General features: G+C 44.3%; 1 protein-coding gene across 2 annotated transcripts in view; it reads left to right on the top strand.

The window, feature by feature from the left end:
• The window catches only part of HSF2BP (heat shock transcription factor 2 binding protein), a 30,713-nt gene extending 21,878 nt beyond the window's left edge, over positions 1-8,835 (top strand). For both annotated transcript variants that reach the window (XM_053971671.1, XM_053971670.1), the window contains exon 8: positions 8,017-8,835. In XM_053971671.1, coding sequence (XP_053827646.1) covers positions 8,017-8,225 — 209 coding nt within the window. In that variant the 3' untranslated portion in view covers positions 8,226-8,835. The remainder of the gene's footprint in view (positions 1-8,016) is intronic.
• Positions 8,836-20,910: the final 12,075 nt, after the last annotated feature.

Here is a 20,910-nt window from a genome sequence, read left to right as displayed (position 1 = left end):
TGTGAAATACCACAGGCTCTCTCTTCCAAGGTCTCAGGAAATTAAGTAATCCTTGTAAGGGAAAACACCATTTCTATAGGGGTTTTTAATATATTTTGTTAAAAATGGGATCCTCAGGGAACATCAAATACATGGTCCTTTGTTCAGCTGTGCTTTGAAATTTTACATGTCTTAGTCCAGGTTTTCCTTTTAATTTATGTTGGCTAATATATAAATAAGGTGTTCTAGCAAAAAATACCAACCCAAAACACCCTCAAAGAATCTTGTCTATGAGTTCCCAAATATGCCCTTCCAATTGTTGTGATAAAACAAAAAAGATAATAATTTGATGCAGTCTGTTGTCTGAAAAAGGCTCCTAGGTCAAGTAAGAGGATGAAATGGGAAAACATTTATAATTAATTTGCAGCTACTAATGGAAATAAATGGAAAGACTACTCTGCAGTTTGGAAGTGCTAATTGCTTATGGCTGGGTTGTAGAAAGAAGAATGATCATGGCTAATTCCTTAACTTTTTGATAATAAACTTCTCCAGTTACAGCAAGGGAGGAAGATTCTCGGATAAAGCAGTTCTGCAGGTTCAGATTCCTGACTTTGCAGGAAGGCTGCTTGCTGTCAAGAGAGAACTGCCTGGTTTGGGTATCAGATGAGGGGTCAGATCCAAGACCTGATCTTGTTCCCATCATTTTGTGTGAGATCTCCATAGTTTTCCAACATTTAATATATTTCTAAATGTCTCTACTTGGAAAATTCAGTAGCTTCCTCCCACTTTTGCTCCTCTCCTGTTCCCCTGACGAGCATCTTCAGGTTCTGCTAGCCAAGGTTCAGCTCATAAACACCTGGAGCTGCTACAGTATAAGGTCCTGTTTTTCCATGCGGGAGAGTAGAGCACTGCCCTGTGCTGGCAAGAGTATCCTGGATGTGCTGCCTGCCTGCAGGAAGCTTCTTCAAAGCCTGTTTTGATTAAAACAATGAAAGCTTATGACCTGACAGCTTTCCAGTTTTGTATGCTTTTATCACCATTCCCACTAAGAGAGGCCCCAGAAATCATCCTCTGATTTTTTTTTTTTTTTTTTTATTTTCAGAGAATCATCCTGTTTGCTTTTCCATTGTCAATCTCCAAATGTCCATGACCTCAGCCTGTACATCAGGCCCATCTTTCTCCCACTGCCTTGAGGATAACTCCCTCAAATTCCTTCTCTGAGTTCTTAGTCTCTGCCTGTCCTTGTCCCCTGAAGAAGAATGTCCTTCCCATTAGATGAAGAGAGGAAAATAATTGACTTGATTTTCTTTATTTCCCTTTGTTGTATCTGAGGCAAAGAGGGATTTGATTCAAGTTGTCTCAGCATTTTGGAAGAGACAGAAATGTTCCTCAATGTTGAATACACCGATTGGAAGAGAAAGAAGAGAAAAATATCTAATAAAGGTTCCTAATGGAGTAAGAATGTTAACAGCAAACTGTCCTACTGTCTTTGGGAAACTTGGATGAGCTGGTGTGACTTGTTACTAACAAGAATTCTTAAGAGCTCTTTCTGCTGGAGGCTGTACTGATCATAGAAGAAAACCAAATGTTTGACACATTTTTTGAAGATAATGCAGGTCTCTGTAGTTTTATCACTTCATGAGGTGGGCTGTCTTTTTATTCCTTTTTTTTTTCTGCCTTTTTAAAACTTTCTAAAAGATGGACACCCTTTAATAACCAACACTCATCACTGAATCCTCTGTGTAGGTATCAGCCTGCCTACACCTTCCCAGCCTGGCACCAGCATAAAGCACGTGAATGATGAGTCAGATTTCTGTCCATGGAGCAGCTTGTGGGACCAATAGAGTTCTCCTCTTGTGGAGCACCATTTGTTTGCAGAGCAGCTGTTCCCATCGTGGACAAAATAGGCAGCTTTAGTTTCCCCCATCAGCTGCTGTCCTTGTGTTGGTGTCCTGGCTGAGGGTTTCACATAACTTTCAGATTTAAAGAAGCCCTGTCCTCAGCCACAGAAAAAGAAGCCTGTATCAGATTGGGTAGAAATCCACCTGAGATTTGTCAGTATTATTTTTTTCTGGTGTTTTCCATCTAAAGATACAATTAAGACCTCCATTCTGTAACTCCCAAAGAAGTGGATTAGAACATTACTCTGCCAAGGATCTCTTGAAGAATAAGAAATAACAATCAGCTCAGGTATTAATAATAAAGAGTAAATTTAATGTTTTTCAGTTTTGATCATGCAGAACATCTGCTAACAAATGAGTGCTGGAGAAAAGGAGTCTAGGCTCTTCTCTACTTTCTGTTTGGTTGAGGTTTTTTGGTTGATTGGGTATTTTTAACACTGTGTGTCTTTATTTGGTTTTTTTCCCACTTTGCTTTTCTTAGAATGCAGGCAGTTTAAAAAAATTGTCTCTTTGGATACTTGAGAAAGCATGGAATTCAGAGACACTTTGTCAGTGACATTTCTTGTTCATAGCTGGGAAATTGCTCCAGGTACTTCATTAAACAAAACACAAAAAGAGAAATAGGACTAATTTTAGATCTTACCCTTCAGTGTCCTCCACCACAGTTCCATGTGGAAATCCAACATTTATCCAAATTCTTTGCAAATGATGGTCTCTATTAAAAATGCTTGTATGAAGCACATTTTCACTCTGCTGCCTGTACCCTCAATATTTGCTTTTCATTACTAACTCTGAAGGTTTTCTGTCTAAATTTGTTATGGCTGTGAGAGCTTTTGAAATTTCAGGTTATTTGCATGGCAGCGTTATTTAAAAAACATCTGGACAAACAGAACCATCATATTTATAAACTGATGTCTATATTAAAAGAAATTTTGGTTCATAAATCAAAATCAGTCTTTCAAGTGCTCAACAATTTCATCCTCTTGTCATAGAACCATAGAATATGCTGAGTTGGAAGGGACCCATCAGGATCATTGAGTCCAACTCCTGACCCCACAAAACATCTCAAGAATCCCACCATGTGCCTGAGAATGTTGTCCAAATGCTCCTTGAACTCTGGCAGGCTTGGGGCTTTGACAACTTCCCTGTGGAGCTTATTCTAGTGCCCATCCACCCTCTGGCTGAAAAACCTTCTGATATCCCGCCTAAACTGCCCCTGATTCATCTTCATGCTGTTCTTCAGATGATGAAATTAATCTTAAGGGGAGGATTGCTCTTTAAGACCACATCCATTTGGGTAAGTGCAGGGATGTCAGCTCTGACGCAGCGTCCCCTGAGCCTCAGTTATCTGGGAGGCTGGAAGAGTGGCCATGGCAAGTCTCCTGGAATGCTTGCCCTTTTCCATACTCAGCTGCTTGCCCAGATGGAGCTCTGGGCTGTCCTTGCCATCTGAGCAGGAGCTTCTTGACAGGGTCCTTGCCCTGCCTAGCAGCTCATGCAAATTGATGTTCTGTGAGGAGCAGTGTTACCCACCAGCTACAGAGCTCTTTGCAAACTCCTGTTCACTCTCATCCCGAGTAGAGGCCAGGCAAATTGGGACTGAATTGCTGCTTCAGTTTGGATCCTGGGAGTCTCTCTCAAGGATTTCCCTGATAAAAGCATGACAAGGTGTTTCTGTAGGAGAATGGGGAATTCTTAGCTGAGCTCTATGTGGGAGCAACCACCCAGCCAGGGAGGAGACTGACAGAAACTCAGCTGTAACACAGGAGCTGGGGCAAAAATTTTGTAAAGAGAAAGTGCATTTCTGTCTGTAAGAATTGCAGCAGCAAAGCTTGGCCTTTTTTTCTACTTCAGTGTTCTCCCTGCTCCTTCCCCTCAGAGCATCTTTACCACAACATTTCTTGTCTCCTCAGACCTATTAACAGTATAGAAATGTCTGGAAAACTGCTGCTGCAGATGCTGCCTCAGCCCTGCCAGCCCTTGCAATGCAAAGAGATCTCACAGAGGGGAAGCTGTGGCCGTGGCTGTCTCTGTTGGATATGCTGTGAACACAGAGAGTCTGACAGGCTCATTACAAGGAAAGGCTGAGAGGCAGATTTCTCCTTCCTGCTGGAATCAGACAGGAATTGAATTGAATCATATCTACAGCAGTGGTGAGAAGCTTTTGAAATTGTAAAGTCATAGAATGGTTTAAATTGAAAAGGATCTTAAAGAGCATCTCATTCCAACCCCCTTGCTGCGGGCAGGGACATCTTTCCTCTAGACCAAGTTGCTCAGAAGTCCATGCAACCTGAATTTGAACACTTCCAGGGATGAGGTATCCACAGCTTCTCTGGTCAACCTGTGCCAGTGCTTTATCACACACACAGTGAGGAATTTCTTCATAATATTTAATCTAACCCTCCCCTCTTGCAGCTTAAAGCTATTGCCCTTTGTCCTGTCACTACATTCCCTTGTACAAAGTCCCTCCCAGCTCTCTTGTAGCCCCTTTAGGCACTGGAAGAGGCTCTAAGGTCTCTCTGAAGCCTTCTCCAGGCTGAGCAGCCCCAACTTTCTCAGCCTGTCTCCATAGCAGAGGTACCCCAGCCCTCTGATCATCCTTATGTCCCTCCTTTGGACTCACTCCTGCCCATGATGCTTTGGATGCAACCCAGGACAATTTTGGCTTTCTGGGCTGTCAGTGCACATGGCCAGCTCATATCCAGCCTCTCATCCACCAATACCCCTGAGTCCTTCTCCTCAGGGCTGCTCTGAATCCGCCAGGCTGTGCTTGTGCTAGGAATTGCCCCGACCCATGAGCAGGACCTTGCACTTGGCCTTGAGAACTTCAGTGCTCTTGTACACAGGCACAGCTGTAAACAGTGTGCTGGCAATAAATCTTACATTCAGGTGGCCAGAGGATGGTGTGGCCACGTGTAAATTGAGTTCACACAACTCGGAGCCAATTGTGGATAAGCTGTTCAGCATTGATGTAATGCAATTACTTAAAACACTGCTGTAGGGGACAGTTCATCTGAGAGCCTGGTGCTAATGACAGATGTGACTAAAATCCATCCACGTTATCAGCTGCCTTTTGTCAGTGACTGTAAGTCAGTGACATCAAACTGAGCTGGCAGCTTGCAGGACGTCAGCCAGCTCCAGCAGTTTCAACACCTTGGTAAAATTACATCAGCACCTTACGATGGTGGTAGGTTTGTGCTATGCCTGGCTGAGGCAAGCAGCTTGATTTCTCCCCCTCTCCTCCAGAAATAATGGTGATAGTTTTGAAATTGTAGTTGGAGATGTGTGTGCTGGTGGTTGGGAGGATGTGATGCACTGATTTGATTACAGCTAAAGCATTTTTTTGATCTTGTACGAACGAAATGTTACGCAGCTAGTGTAGAAATGACTAAATCTGGAAGCTGTTGACATAAATATAATGCTGAATAATGAAGATTCCTTACATTTCTCTTGAGTGCTTTGTAGAAAGGGGTTTTAGAAAATGTCCCTAATGATACTGGAGACAAGAGAATGATTTCTCTGGTATTTTTTTTAAATCCTCTTAGGAAACATGATTATCCTCAATAAGTAGTATTCTCAAAACCACATGTAATCCTCAGGGAGTATATTTTAAGGCATATGTATGTATTTAACCCAGAACATCTCAGAATACATTCAAAACAATGGCAATCTGAGGTTAAATGTGTATTAAGTCATCTTCTGGTGCAGGATCATTTCCTTCCTTTGCTGGATGCCCGCGTGCCTAATCTGTTCTTCATTTGAGTGACTCAAGCTGTTGAGCTTCCCTGGCTGCTGCTGGGGATTCTTCCTAGAACCTCTCTGCTCTTACTGGAAAACATTCTTGTTTGTCAAGCTGGAAATCATTTCTTGATCTCCTACAGATCCTCATTTTCTTGGCTCCCCTGCTAAGGCATCTCCCCTGATCGATTCTTTAATTTCTACAGCCTTTAAACACTTGCAGATAACACTAATATTGATTCCTGTAACAGTAGTAATAACAAAGCTCTTTTCCTCTTACATATATGAAGCTTCCCAGCAGTACTGCAAGCCATTAAAAGTATTAGTGGCTTTATTTCATGGAGGAATAATGTAACACAGAGGAAGATTGTAAATGAACTACATAGATTTCACTCCCCAAAGCTTCCTTCTTCTTACCTATTTGGGCTGTAGTTTGTGGCTGCGATTTCCAATGAATAAATGTAGAATAATACTAAGAACAGAAAAAGGGGGAGGTGATCTGTGCAGAGTTTGAACATTGTATCAGGCAAAAAAATAGGCATTAAAAATACACAGTGTGGAAGGCATGGAGGCAAAAATGGAAGGCAAGGGAAGACAAATTCAAGGCTTTTAGTCATATTTTGATTAGGTCAGAATAAGTCTGAAAACCAAAACTTGTGCCTAGGTTTTTTCAAAAGGATTCACTGAAGTGTTGCTGGCCAGGAAATTGGACATAAAGTCTTGCTGTCTGTGAGGCTGAGCTGCAGCATTTCCCCAAGAGTTATGAGTACTCATCGCTCAGAAAGTTGCACCTGCAGGTACTGCTGGAGGTGATGATGGAAAGAGACTCCTTAGGGCCTTCAGCCTGGGTGTCAGCAGTAAGAGTGGCTGTGCCATGGGTCTGCGGCACTAATCACAGGGCCTTTATTGATCTGACATGTTTCAAATTGTCCAACATGCCCAGAAAAGGAGAAAATGCATGTTATTTTTTGGGTTTGGACAATACCCGTGTCCTCAGATTATACCCCACTCTGCTGGTTTTGCAGTAGAAAGTAGAACTCCTTTCTCAAGAGGTTAACACTTGATTATTTCCATTTATGATGGAAGATGGGAGAAGAGAGAGAGAGTGCTTGGCTTTTGGGTGTAGATCACACATCACAATCTTTAATACTGTTCTTTCAGCCTTGTGCTTTTGGGAACTACTTAAAAATCCCCATCTCAGCAGTGAGTTTCATGCTGAAATCCAGAGTCTTCTTCAGTGTCCATCACATCCTGTTCTCTGCCCCCCGAGTGCTTTCAACCCTTATGCTTTAATGAGTAATTCTTCTCAGTCCTTTTTCAGGTCACCAGTGTTATGTGTGAAATAAGCCAGGGAAGGAAAGAACTTGCCTTAGCCCTACTAAATACCCCCTCCAAACTCAGTGCACTCTGGTTCATCACTGTGCTGGTTTTATGGTCCTTCAGTGAGATTTTGGTCTCTCTGGTGATGTTGTGCTCAAAGTGATCTGAATTAATTTTGTCAACCTTTCTGCACAATCTTTTATCAAAAGCTTGCTGAAGACTAGGTATGCTAATGAAAAACACATTAAAAATGCATGGCACGTGGGACAAATAACTGCTTCAGCTGTAAAAATATATTAGATGTTTTCATTTGAAATATGCAGGATAGGGAAGTCTTTCTACCACACGCTTTTGATAAAGCTGTAAACCACTAAATGCAAATGGGCCATTGCGAATGATTAAAATGTAATGCTCCTAATGTTTCAGTAATTAAAAATACATCCTGTGTTCTTAGCAGTGGAGTTATTACATGTCTTCCTGGCTTAAGTCAGTCAAAGGTCTTTGCTGCATTTTCCTGGCACATTCCTGAGCAGCAGTGCTTCAATACCCATTTCAATTTGGTGCAGACTGAATTAAACACTTGAAAGGTTGATATGTGGTTGCTAGAATGTTTTATTTAGATTAATATTTTATTGAGCTTTGAGGAAATCCAAAGCCTCATATAAAAATAAATTAAAGAAAAGCCTCATGATTTACTGCAGATTGTTAGTCTGTTTGTTTTTTAAGTCTGAATAATCATGGGATACAGTTTGTTCTGCTCTTAAATTGAATTGCATCCAACAGTACATCCTGGGTACTGACTGGATAAATTCAGGTTGATAAATTCCCTGCTGTACAGCAGTTTCAACATCTGAAAAAGAAGAGAAAGGTTCCTGATTATCTCTCCCTCACAAACACTGCTGGGCAGAAGCTGCTGAGGGAGGACAAAAATGTGGTTTTCAGGTACCTCCTAGAGCCAGCCAGCCAGCAGCAAACAGCACCTGGGAATTACAACGCTTCCATTATTCCCTGTCTACCTGGTGGATCCTTTCAGACCCGCTTCTAACAAGCCCTGGATGCTTTTCTCCCCTGCTTTTAGACCCGGACACAGAGGTTTGCCTCCACGCCCTGCGGCTGCTGCAGTCGGTGCTCCTGGAGCCGGAGGTGCTGGCCAGGTCGGGCGCCGAGGTGCGCGAGACGCTGCCCTTCCAGCGCATCGTCGCCCTGTCCCAGAGCCGCAATGCAGAGCTGCAGGCGCTCGCTAAAGAACTCCTTGAGGATCTTAAAATATTTGAGTACGAAGCATAGAAGAGCTCTACGATGCTTACGTCTTTACTGTATTTTTATGCTACAAGAGTTGTTGGAAGATGGGCTTGACTGAAAAAAAAAAAAACCTCTGCCTAAGCTCCTCTGACAAAATCCTTTTCGGGAATTCGAATTAACCCAACTAAAATGCAACTTGGGAAAACCTGTTGGGTTTTAGATACCCAAATAAAACCTTGGGTGGTCTGGTAGAGATGGGACAGGCTTAATTTCTTTGAGAGACTTTTATTGATAATGGGTTTCCAAAATGGTCTATAGTTATATTGTGTATTTGCTGTCTAGATGGGGTAAAATATTCTCATTCCTTGATAACAGTTCATTGCAGAGGTAAATAATCCTTTTGGTCCATCCTTAAGAATTACTGTACTGTGAGGGAAACTCTGCTGCCTTTCATAACTCTTGTGTGTCAGAATGCACCCCAAGTTCCAGTTTTATTGTTATTTCTCACCTCTCTCTTTCTTTTATTGTAATAAAAGAAAACTGAAATTCTGTAGCATGCAATGGATTCTGCTTTCAAAATTTGTATTCATATTCACTCTTAACTGCAAGTCAAGCTGGTCTGTTGCTGCCAGGCATGCTAGAAAATGGGCTATTGTTTAAAAGCCCTGAGAAGGGAAATAAATTGCTGTTGTCTGTGGTACTCAGTTGTGTGCTGAAGAAGCTAAAATGAGCTGCTGCTCTGTCATGAGCAGCATCACAGCCCCTCACAAACCTGGGGTTTGTTGAAGCTTCTGAGTACAGCTTGCTTATCTCAGGGGTAAATACAAGCACTTGGTGCTAGATATTGGTAGAATTTATGATGTATTTAGAAAATAATAGCAATCATTTCCATGATGTCAGAAGCAGAGGCAGTTAAGTGAGGCTATTCAAGGGAACAGCAAATGAGAAGTGCAGTGCTGTGGTAGCACCTTTTTCCATACTAAAGTTATTGCACCTCATCTGGATACCCAGTGTGTTAACAAAATACAGTGTGGACTTCAAATTACAGGAAAAATGAAGTAAATTTCATAGGATTTAAATATTATGATTGGCAGACAGCTTTAGAGGGAGACGACTGTAAAATGTGTAAGTTAAGGTATAGGGCATCTCCCTTTAGGCTGTTTGCAGAATGATGGATGTTTAGAGCTAGAAATGTAATAAATCAGCTTGAAATTACTTGGCTGAGATGCTGTGGATGGTAACAGTCTGTTTTGGGACTGTAAAATGAAGATTAAGATCTCACATACACAGGTGGGTTGCAGAGGGTTCTGCCATGTCTGATTCAGCACTACATTGAACTTACCAAGTGCAGATTTGTGAAAGGCTCTAAATCTTCTGTAAAGTGTGCTTTCTTTGGATTTGTTTCCTTATCTTGCTATCCTAGTTAATCCTCCTAGAGTTTAATCCTAAAGGGATCAAAATGATAATTGGTAGTTTCCTGGAATATCAACTTAAGAAAGTGTTTGATTTTAAGAAACACTGAAGGGCATCATCCACTTTGCATTGATTTATTTGCTCACAAAGGTCTTTCATCAAACTTTGGAAGCCAGTAAATAACAGAAAAAGAAATAAAGTTCTGTGAGCAGAAAAGCTAATGGAGCCTCATGTCCTGTGGATTTGAGATATTTCTTGAAAATTTCCCTGCCCTTCCCCACCTGAAACCAAGACTGTCCAAAGGTCAGTGTGCTGTGCACAAGCTGGGGGTGACAGGTGCTCATGACCAGGTCAGCAAACTGTGGTGATGGGCCAGATTCCACCTTATGAGAGGAACTGGCATCTGCACCTCATTTCCATGTGAAATCAGGAAACAAAGCAATCAGGACTGTTCACTGTGTGTCCACTGGCATGGTCAGCCATGCTCAAAGTGGTGATTTGAGACACAGCTTTCCCTAGCAAGCTGCTCAGATCTGATGATAATCTTTCAGCATCTCCCAGATGACTTTATTTTCAGGTGTATCTTGCCAGAACTGTTTCTTCAGAGCCAAATCATCAATGAGCCACCAACCTCGAGAAAGTCTTTTTTATATAAAAAGTGTTTCATTATGCAAGACTGAAAAATAAGAAAAAAGTCACCTCATCTGTGAAATACACTGTATATTTAAAAATTCTAGAGAGAAAAAGTATCAGAAACATCAGAGAAGAACCTGTGTCAAACACTTCTCTAGGAAAGTCTGTGTGTTTTCTCTAAGCTTACTTTTTCTAGGTGTTCACAATGAATTGAGTTTATGGAAAAGAAAAAGCCAGCATTTGAGGGAAACTTACCACACAGAAGTAAATTCATAATACTTTTTTGTTGGAAAAAAAGTGTGACTGGAGTCAAATGATGCTGAAACAAGGTGAGTGGATAAAAGCCAGGGATAAGCCCGTCCCTTTAACATTCCAGAGTATTTGAAATGTTCAAGGTTTCTCATGTTTAAATGTTCTAGTGAAATGAAATGAAATGAAATGGACATTAGTAGTTGCAGATTGCATGATGAGCATTTAGATCATTCTGCTGTTTTTCAGGTTTCTTCCTTCCCTAATCCCCCATTTGATGGAGCCAGGGACCAGCCCCTCCTGCTCCTCCACGGGTCTAGGGCTGTGTACAATTAGTTGAACCTAATCACTGCAGCTTTCCTCACAGGAACCTGTTACACCCCATGCATGCTCTTGGACATGTCATTGTGGGATTCTCCCAGCCCTTGGCATCTGTCGTAAACTATTGATCTGCTCTCCCCCCATCAGCGGAATCAATGCCTTCTTTGCTGTTCCTTTTTCCATCCTAAAATAGAAGGGAATCTCATGCCATTGGCCATGGAGGAAGCTGCAGTGACTTGTTGAGATGAGATGCCAGCAATTTAGATGGCTAAAATTAGGTGAGGTGAATCCTACCCTTTGGTGTCTATTTTGCAATAACAGATAAGAGCAAGTTTTCAGATTGCCCTACTGTTTGCAGACAGCATTTTATAATCTTGTGTGTTGATAAGCTCAAGAGATCCCTGTTGGAAGAGATGAGTGTCTGAAGGCCTAATTCATCTTCATGTGGTTAGTGATAGAAATTAGGCTATTAAGTGACTGGATCTCCTTTGAGTCTCCCTTTCTCCTGAAAGGTATCTTTTTTTTGACAGGTTATGAATAAAAGAAAGTCTCTGAAAACTCAGAGTATGCCAAAGCTTTATGTATGAAGTTGAACAATGAAGTTGAACACAGGACTCTGTATGACACAAGGGGCTGCTGCAATTAAAGACTGGTCAAGAGATGCATTGTAAATCTCAGCTTTTATTTTGCTTCAGATTTGCTTAATTCTAAAGCTCAGGACCATTAGGCTGCTTTATTGGTTTAAAATCAACAGTTCAGCCTGGACTGTAAGAAACACCAGCTTTGGAATGTTGCTTTTTTTGGATCCTTTTGAAAAGTTGGATTCTTCTGTGTAGTAATTGATTAACTGAAGTACTTAGTTGATTAACTGGAGTACTTGATTAACTGGATTGCTAGCTTACAGGAGTAAAGGGGGTTCACACAGTCAAAGCACAAGTTTCAGTAGCTGTGTTCAAAGTCCAGAGTTACGCCAGCTTTGCCATTTCCTCTGTTGCACAATCTCACAGTGTCAGTGGAGGAGAAAATGTGACTTTGGTGCTGCTTTGAGATGATCAGTTACTCCTGACTTAAACCCATATAACTGAAAGTAAAGTTAGACTCAGGCTAAGTTGTCTCAAAAAATGAAAAATCTGTTTTAACAACTTGTAGAAGTAAGTTCACAGTATCAGCTGCACAATTAAAAGTGAACCTGGCTCCTTTCAGTCTGTATACACCATACAGAGCCCTGGAATGATGCCTGTTTGCTGATGCTCCAGGGAGATACTGGGAGATACAGGGAGATACTCTTCCTAGTTGATGCTGGTGGTAAATTAGATGCAAAGGAAAAATAAATGAGAATCCCCTAAACTTACTTTCTGCAGCTGAAGAAGTTTAGCTGTGTAATGTACTGCCCCACCAGTTCTTTGTGTGGTATCTCAGGCTGGTGTTCAGGCTGGACCATGATCTGGCTGGAAAGAAACTGGCAAACAGCAGTAGAAGGAAGCAAGCTGGCAGCTCTGCACCCTGTGCTGAGGGACAGGCATGGCAGCAAGAGGGGCCTGGCATCTCTGGAGGGCACTGTGAGAGCTTGGGTGGGAACAGCAACCAGCTGTCCTGAGGGGAGGTGGTGTTTGGTTACATGAGGACACTGGCCCATTCCCATTGCTCATGAGAAAGGCAGTGAACTGGAGTTCGAGGCACATCATCCTGTTATGGTTGCTTAAGAGAGGAAAATAAGTCCCTTTTATGGAAGAATTGGAGGAAGAATGGGAGATGTGACAATTTGGTCTCGTGGCCACAAGTGAACTTTCAGATGATTCAATTTCAGCTGGTTGCACCAGTCATTTAACTGCTCCTTTGAGTTATCATTTGCACTTGCGATATGTGCTGATTAGCACAAATTGGCTTTCAGAATTGATAAGATTTTACAAGTCTTGCAAATATTGTATGATTCATCTCCTCTACCGCCTCCAGTCCTGCGAGGACGCTGGAGGTGAGGAGAAAGGAGTTTTCCTGGGGAATAAGGAACCTCTTCTTTACTCTGTTATCCCTGCCCAGTGCTCGTACTACAAGTTATGAGCTATGCAAAGCATGGCTGTCCCTTCATTTCTCTTCATAGCATTTCATTTGCAGCTGCATCTGGCCGTGTCTGTGTTGCTTGCAATTTTCTGGTTTCTATGCAGGAACTTTTTGCAACTGCTGGTTGCTGCTTGAATATGTGAGTTCCAAGTCACAGCTGATAAAAAGTCATTAGAGAGCTCTCGAGGTCATAGAGATTTAAACTTCTCCGATGCTTTACGATGACCTTTACAATCTATAACTTGCTCAGTCGGAAGCCTTGAAAAGACTTTGACCAAATTGTAGTTGCATATGTCATTTATGGGAACTATAATTTTTACTGTGGGCGTGACTGCAGTGAAAGCACTTCAAATGCCAGGTCCTTCCAAATGCACATGTTTGTCTGTGCTGCTGGGCTGCAGGTGGGAGAGGCAGCAGCTGCCAAGGACACGGCTGGCATGGGCTGGGGATGGGAAGGGATTGTGTTACCTGGGGTGGATGGAGAAGGTCAGCTCTGACCGAGCTGCCTACGTGGCTTTCGTGCCACCTGAGTCTTGCTTTGAAGTTGTAGGAAAAGTTTGAACTTTGAGTCTTGCTTTGAGGCAGGGAATTGGGTTGGGTGTTAGGAGAGCAGATGAGCTGCTTGAAGCTCTCTGCAGAGGTAAATCCCTCCTTGCTTCTATATCTTCACCAGGGTCAAATAAAGTGCAGCAGTCATCCTGCTGCAAAACAGAAAATGGAGAATGTAGGGGAAAAAAGCCCAGTCTTTGGATCTGCACACCTTCCTCCTGAGCAGGATCTGTGGTGTCCAGAATCAGTTTCATTGAATCCCAAATGGTTTGGGTTGGAAGGGACCTTAAAGATCATCTCATTCCAACCCCCTGCCATGGGCAGGGACACCTCCCACTAGGCCAGGTTGCTCAAGGTCTTATCTGATCTTACCTGATCTTGAACACTTGCAGGGATGGGGCTTCCCCAGCCTCACAGTAAAGAATTTCTTCCTAATATCTAACCTAAATTTCCTCTTTCAATTTGTACCCATTCCCTCTTGTCCTATCACTACAGTTTCTGACAGAGTCCCTCCCCAGCTTCTCCCTTGTCAGACTGGGCCCTGCTATCTGAGAGTGGGCTGGGAGTCATCGCTAAGGACGAGTGCAGTCTCTGAGGCTGCTGGAGGCAGGACTGGGAGGCTAGGGCAGACATGCCCAGGGTTTCAGCAGTGCTCCAGGCTCTTCTCCCAGCAGTGGGGCAGTGTGTTTGTGCTCAGGCTGGGAGCACTGGGATACACAGTCCTGAGTGAGTGTCCTGAGCTGCCTGACTTTGGAGAGGGGACTGAAAGCACCAGGGCCTTGCTTGTGCCAGGAAATGGTGCCAGCATTTGGTGGGATGCCTTTTCCCAGATTAAACCTGGGCAAAGGACAGGGTGGCCAACCTGGAGGGCAGCCAGCCACTGAGAACCCAAGCACAGGCTCTGCTGCTGGCCTCCCCATGTGTCCCCTGGCAGCCCTTGCTGACCCTGGAGGTGTGTGGGCAAAGCTGCTCACCGAGAAAACAGGACTTCTGTGGGATCTGTAACACATCATGGACCCACAACGAGGGGGGCAGGTGGTTACCTCTGCTTCACATGTGCAGACCCTCCATAGGGCTTGCAAGCTCCCCAGCAGGCACACACAGAAACACACATGCTCTCATCGCTGTATGCTGCACTCCACACCCTGGCTGGGTGCAGCTGCGTTTTGGAAAATGCAGTGGATGCATCATCCTGTGGCTGACGCAAAGGGACCCAGAGCTCTGCATGCACTCAGAAATTGTTCAGCAGCAAGAAGCTACCGATAGCGACTGCTCTTCCCAAACATTCTCTCTCCTCTTCATATTGCAGCAACTGATTTTTCCTAGGGCTTTTCACAAGCATCATCACTGCCCTGGTGCAGCAGGAGCGTGATCTCTTTGAGACAAGAGCGGCTGAGTGCGGTGAGTCAGCCACATTCCAGTAAGGAAGCCCCTTCAGGAAGCCTCTCCAGCAATGATCCTGTGCAGCCCTGCTCAGCCCTAACAGTGCTGACAGAATGTAACACTGCCCCGGAAACCTGCCGAGATTGCTTGTCAGGCACAGCCAGAGTCTCCAGTGCCCAGGCAGCTCAGCCAGCAGCAGACAGATCCTGGGTGAGGATGCCAAGGGAAAGAAGGTGCCTTCTTGGCTTTAAATGGCAAGGCACCAAACGGTGCTGGAGTCATTTCATGAGCACTGATGGCAATCTGGAGCACAGTCAGGAAAAAAGGGATGGCCTCTGGGGATCCTGAAGTCAGCTGAAAAGCTGAGCTGCTAAAAACAATAGTGCTGCTGTCAGTGGCTGAGGGAGAGGAGAGGAGAGGTTTCAAGGGCAGATTACAAGCATGAGAGCACAGTGACACCTACGAGGGAGCTGCCACAGAGCCATGCACGGAGCCTGTAACGGAAAGCGTTGGTATCCCACAAGCTTTTGTCCCCGGAATGATAAACATTTCTCAGGCTCGAGAGAGGGAGAGAGTGCACTTGCCATTAATTTTTAATTATAATGGAGTGTTCTGTAGTGATAGGGAGCTTCTACTGTACAGGCTGTCTGCGTCAGGGGTTGACCCACTGGCAACCTTCTCAGTGATAAAGCTGTCACAAGAGGAGAACAGAGGGAAGGACAGGAAAGTGCTACTAAGGCACTGCTATAATGCCACAAAAAAAAAAAAAAAAAAAAAAAAAAAAGAAGCATTACTACACAAACTAAGCATTTCCTCTGAAGTGCCCTGCTGCTATTAAATTTCAGATTCTTAGACCTGCATTGCAGTTTCTGTGGGCACAAGAAGATTGCACAGCTTGTGCTCCACTGGTGGCCAGGAGATGTTGTCTCCATGGCCCCTGCTGGGGGCACGAGATGCAGCCCCGGGGCCTGAGATAAACTGCTGGGCTTATCTTGGACATGGAGGGTGTGGATTCAGTTCCCTGTGCAGTCACAGACCTCCTGTGTACACAGGTAAACCAAGTGGAGCAAAATTGCTGAGGGGCTGAGCTTCTGTTTGAGCATTCCTAATTTCAGAGGGAGTGTGCTGCAGTGTTCAGTTCTCCAATCAGTTTTCGGCTTTGGTTCTCTTTTCATGTAACTCCCCTCCTTTCTGCCTTGGCCTGATCACCTTTACCTGGATTGCAAAAGTCTTTGGGGTAAGTAAGAAAGTGTCTGGCAGGCACAAGGAGGATGATGCTGCAGTCCAAGTAATGAGTGGCTGAGGGAAGGAGAAGAGGGAGCCTGAGGTGTTGAGGATATCCAGTCCTACTCCCAGCCAGTTGTGTAGCTGTGACATGGCCTCTGCTGTCCTGACAGTCCTCCTGTGGCAATCAGTGAGACCCCTGCAAGCTGCTAAAAGAACCCATCTTAAGTCCCACGAGTCCTTTCCAGCCCAGGAGGTGTTGCTCCTGCCAGGTCACCAAGAACCCTGTGGAAAAAGAGGCCCTGGGCTTTCAGCTCCTGCCTATCTGCAGCCCGGCTTGCTCACAGCACTCTCAGTTTCTGTGAACTCTCTTCAGCTCATGCTATGAAAGCCTAATTTGGAAGAAACCAAAAGGAGCAACTCCTCTATTGCCCAGAGTGTTCCTGCTCTCACCACCATAAATTATGGGAGGGAGAATTTCTCCAGGCCTGTGCTCCTCTGCCTCTCAGAAGGGAGAGTGCTAAGATCCTAAATAAGAATCCAAAGATCCTAAATTAAATGCTAAAATCCTAAATGAGAACGAAGCAATCCCTCCTGGAGATCTTGAGGGAAGACAAAAGGACAAAGGGCATTCTGGAACTCGGAGGAAGAGAAAAAAGAAGCTTGCTTCCAAGGACTCAGCCCTTAAGCACAGTGACGTAGAAAGAAGGAGATTCTGTTTACGGAGGAAGTGAGAAAGGAAATGAGTGTGGGGGAGGGATAAGCAGCTAGCCAAGGAAAGCTCGTCCTTGGGGACAGGGCAGAGAGGTAGGTCTGTTCCCTGGGGAGCTGTCCCTGGAGCAGAAACCTCTGTGGGTGGCTGCAGTGCCTGTGGGCCAGGCTTTGAGGAGACCTCTGTGGGCTGTGCTCTCCTTCCTGCTGCAGCACAGCAGAGCTGGCTCCCTTCCCTCCCCTGGGGGATCCTGGCTGGATGCTTTTGGAATGCTGAATCTGTTCATTCTGGAAGAACTTAACTTCCCTGGAAAATAAAACGTATAGTCAAGGAGTAGGCAACCTAATATTTGGAGTATGTCTTAGGAACTGGAAAATGTCCCATGTGTTTTGTTTCTGATGCTAGCAGGAGCCTGGAGAAACTGATTGGGTCTGCAGCATTGTTCTGCCTGTGGATCAGCACCTCCCAGGCCTTCAGGCAGGCACAGCCTGTGGTAATGCTGCTCCTACACCTCATCCCCCAGTCAGGTCTCAAAATATTCCTTCCTTCCTTTCACAAGGAGTAACCTCCCCATCCTGCTGAGCCGCCGGTGCCTTTGGCCTGTGTGTCTGATCAGCTGGCAGCAGGGAAACTGCAGTGATGCCACCCATGAGGGGCTGCAAAGCCTGTCTTCACCAACCAGGCTGATATTTCAGCTTCTCTGCATCAGCAGTGAGCACGGATTGCAGCAGGGGATGAAGAAGGGAAAACAGCAGCAACAGTGCCCAGAGTGCTGCCCAAAGTTACCTGGCCTGTCTTGAGCAATAGGGCTGGGGCACCAGGAGCTGCCCAGCTGTGGCAGGTGCCTTCTGTCTGCCCCATGGCCACAGCCTGCAGAGAGGAAGGCAGGCAGACAGGTGAGTGCTGTGAGTCTCTGTTAATCCAGACCCTCTCCCAAGGGCTCACTGCAGTTCCTTTCCTTTCTCTGCCCTGCAGGGGATGCTTTGTTTTTTTTACCTTAAAAATCTCGCTGTCCTTGAATTCAGAATAGTAGCCAAGGCCAAGGATACAACAACAGGGGCAGGGAAGAAGGTCTTCCTGATTGTTGTCTGATGATGGGAATATTTTTGCATTTCTTGCCCTTTTTACTCTTTTCCATTAAGACAAGCATATTCCTCTGTTCTCCTCTTTTTCCTCCTGTGGCCACAAGCACTAGATGTGGATGAGCCTTTGTATTGGAAAAGGCTGAAAAGTGCTGTGTTGGCTCTGGTCAGCAGCACCTGATGCTGGTCTGATTTGGAGTTGTGTGATGGGCTTGCAGAAAGCACCTTCAGCATCATGCCCTGCCAGCTATCAACTGCAGGGCTTCAGAGCCTGTGCCACAGGGGGCCAGGACAACATCAGCCATGAAATGCTACAGGTGTAGCATCTATTATGTCCTATTTAACAGAACTTCTGCCCAAAGCCAGAACTAACCCGCAGCTGAGCAGCAGGGGAGCTGTGTGCAGGCAGCTGGCTGGGTTTGGGGGTGACTCAGCTTGCTGGGCATGTGTGCCCTCAGATCTGGTCATTTCCCACCTCCTGCCTGACTTCTCTATCTTACAAAAGTATTTGAAGAGCTAACTGAAAGTATGTGCTCAACAGCATGACACAGGGTATGGGTTTCAGTGAACAACCCAGGTTTTCTCTTGAGAAAACCAATGTGGAATGTTTGGGGGGAAAAGCTGGATTAGGCTTTACTCTTTCTCTTTTTTTTCTCATTTGTGGTGTAAGACTTACGATACAGAGCAAAGCCAGCAGCACAAAAGGACAGAAGTGGGACTTTGCCAACAGAGAACTGAAGCAAAATGTAACCTCAGCACTGATGATGTCATTTTCCAGATGAGAAGCACTGAAAGGCATTCCCAAGCCATTACAAACACTCTGCTCCTCACCTGTCACTTAGGCAGAGCCAACCCCGTGTGTGAGCACTGCAAAGCAGATCTGTGCCAGTGTTCCTGCTGTACCAAGGGTTCTGCATTTGCCTGAGCACCCTGGAGTGTATCTCTTGGCTCTTGTGGCTGGGATGCTCTGGAGCTCACTCCCAGGCAGTTAAAAGGAAACTTGCCTGTCCTTCCAGGAAAGTCTCAGGGAAAGCAGTGGGAGATTTTGAAAACTGATTTCCTTCCACACCTTCTCTGTGCAGAGCAGGAGCTCAGGGCATTACTGTTGCCCTTGACCACACCAGCTAGTGGAATTTCCCTGAGCCAGAGTCCTTCTAGGTGGAAAGGTATGGGGTAAGAATGAAATTTGTATGTCTGAAGAGAAAACAATTATTGGTGAGAAATCCACCTTCTGATGGGCAATTTTTTCCCCAAACCTGTCTCCTTAGAGTTTTTCATAGTAGGTAAAAATATGTACAATGAGTGCAAATGGGCTTCTTGCACCTCTAAGGTGCCTCTCCCTGCAGGTGAGGAAGAATTTGAAGGCTTCTTTTGTGTATCTCAGTGAGGATGTGCCACTGATTCTTGCTCCAGCAGAATTAATATTTGCTTCATCTATTTAGAGAGGAATTGGAAATTCCAGCAGCTGCCATCTCAGAGGAGCACTGCAGAAGGGTATGGTTAAAATCCAGCATTTTGTGGAGCTCCTGGGAAGGCATCTCTCTCCTAATGATGACATTTTTAAAAACACTCTAAAGGTTTGATCTTGGTCCCATTGGGCATTTTGCCATAGATCTTAATGGCTCTGTGGCTGATCTCTTAATCTCCAGTGCACCTGTGCAAACTTGACAGTTTATTGCAATTTCATGCTTTTTGGAAATCGTCTCACACTAACACCATCAGAGAGACCAATTTTTAAGGTCATTAGCTTAGGACATAGCAAATAAGTACTGAGAGAAAACAATCTGTAAATGTCATATTTGTTTAACACACAAAGTGGCTCCTGAAGAGGAGTTATCCTTATGTCTAGAGACAGCATGAAAATTGCATCCTGTGGCTGAAAAATGTGGATCTGTTGAAAGAGAAAGGAGTATATATAACATAGCTGTTTGTTTTCACTGCTCTCTTCCCTATCTCCTCATTGTTCCCCATGCATCTGTTGTTTGACTTGTTCAACAATATTCTTAAATTTTTGGACTGCAGACCAGGGCTCAAGGAATAAATAAAGACCTGCAGGTTCTGCTGCTGAGATTTTATAAAAGGGGTTTTTTTTTTCTGTTTGGAGGATAAATAGTACTTTCTAACTGCTATTCCCAATAAAAAGAATTGTGGTGAGTGGGAAGTGTTATCCCTTTTCCACCTCAGTATAAAAGAAGTCCACTGATGTAACCTGGATGTAACCTGCTGTAAATGCTCTCTGAACAAACAAACAAACAAACAACCCAACAAACAAACAAACAAACAAAAAAACCAACCAAAAACCAAAACAAAAAAAACCACCAAAACAAAACAAAACCCACCCACCAACCCACCAACCAACCCCCCCCCCCCAGAAAAAAAAGGCAGAAACAGGTGAAAATTTAATGAACTGAATCAAGCCTGTGCCATCAATAACTCTACTTTCTCTATTGTGTTATGATTCCATGGATAAGAGGCTTTGTTCTGTCACCATCTACCCTTCCTCTCTCCCATTCTCAGCACAGGATCCACTTCCCAGCAGTACTGGAGACATCTGCCTGTGAGACATCACAGATTTACTGATTTAAGAGAAACCTTGACTCTTTTCTGGGTAATTTTTGGAGTATCTGTGGGAAGTCATTTACAGTGACTTTCCCATTGGTGAGACCGGAAGAGGGCAACCAAACCCTCAGCTCCTGAGATGAATATTTTGTAAATATTCACCCTGCCCTGCTTTAGCCATCTGACTTGATACATTTTTCAGCTCTACAAAGACTGACTGTGGCCCCAAGTGAGTCATTTGAAGCACCCAAGTGTTTCTTGGTTGATACACTTGGGCCTCCTAGGGATTAAATGCAGTGGTGCCCAAGATAAATGGGGTGAAATGTGCACTGCTTTATGTGCTAAAGGAACACCAGGTTATCAGCAAGCCCAGATAAGCTTCAGTAATGGATAATTATTACAAGGCATTGTGTCACACTTGGGTTAAACATGACAAGAATTTCCCCAGTGTAAGAAGATGTCAATGTTTGCTGAAAGTATGTGCAATTTTCTTGCCTGCTTAAAATATTTGTTTGGAGTAAGTTAACACTGTAAATTTACATTTTAC

This window comes from Vidua macroura, chromosome 2 (assembly GCF_024509145.1).
Source record: "Vidua macroura isolate BioBank_ID:100142 chromosome 2, ASM2450914v1, whole genome shotgun sequence".
Taxonomy (NCBI): Eukaryota; Metazoa; Chordata; class Aves; order Passeriformes; family Viduidae; genus Vidua; species Vidua macroura.
The sequence above is the reverse complement of the archived record's forward strand: the minus strand, read 5'-3'. Positions and strand labels throughout refer to the sequence as shown.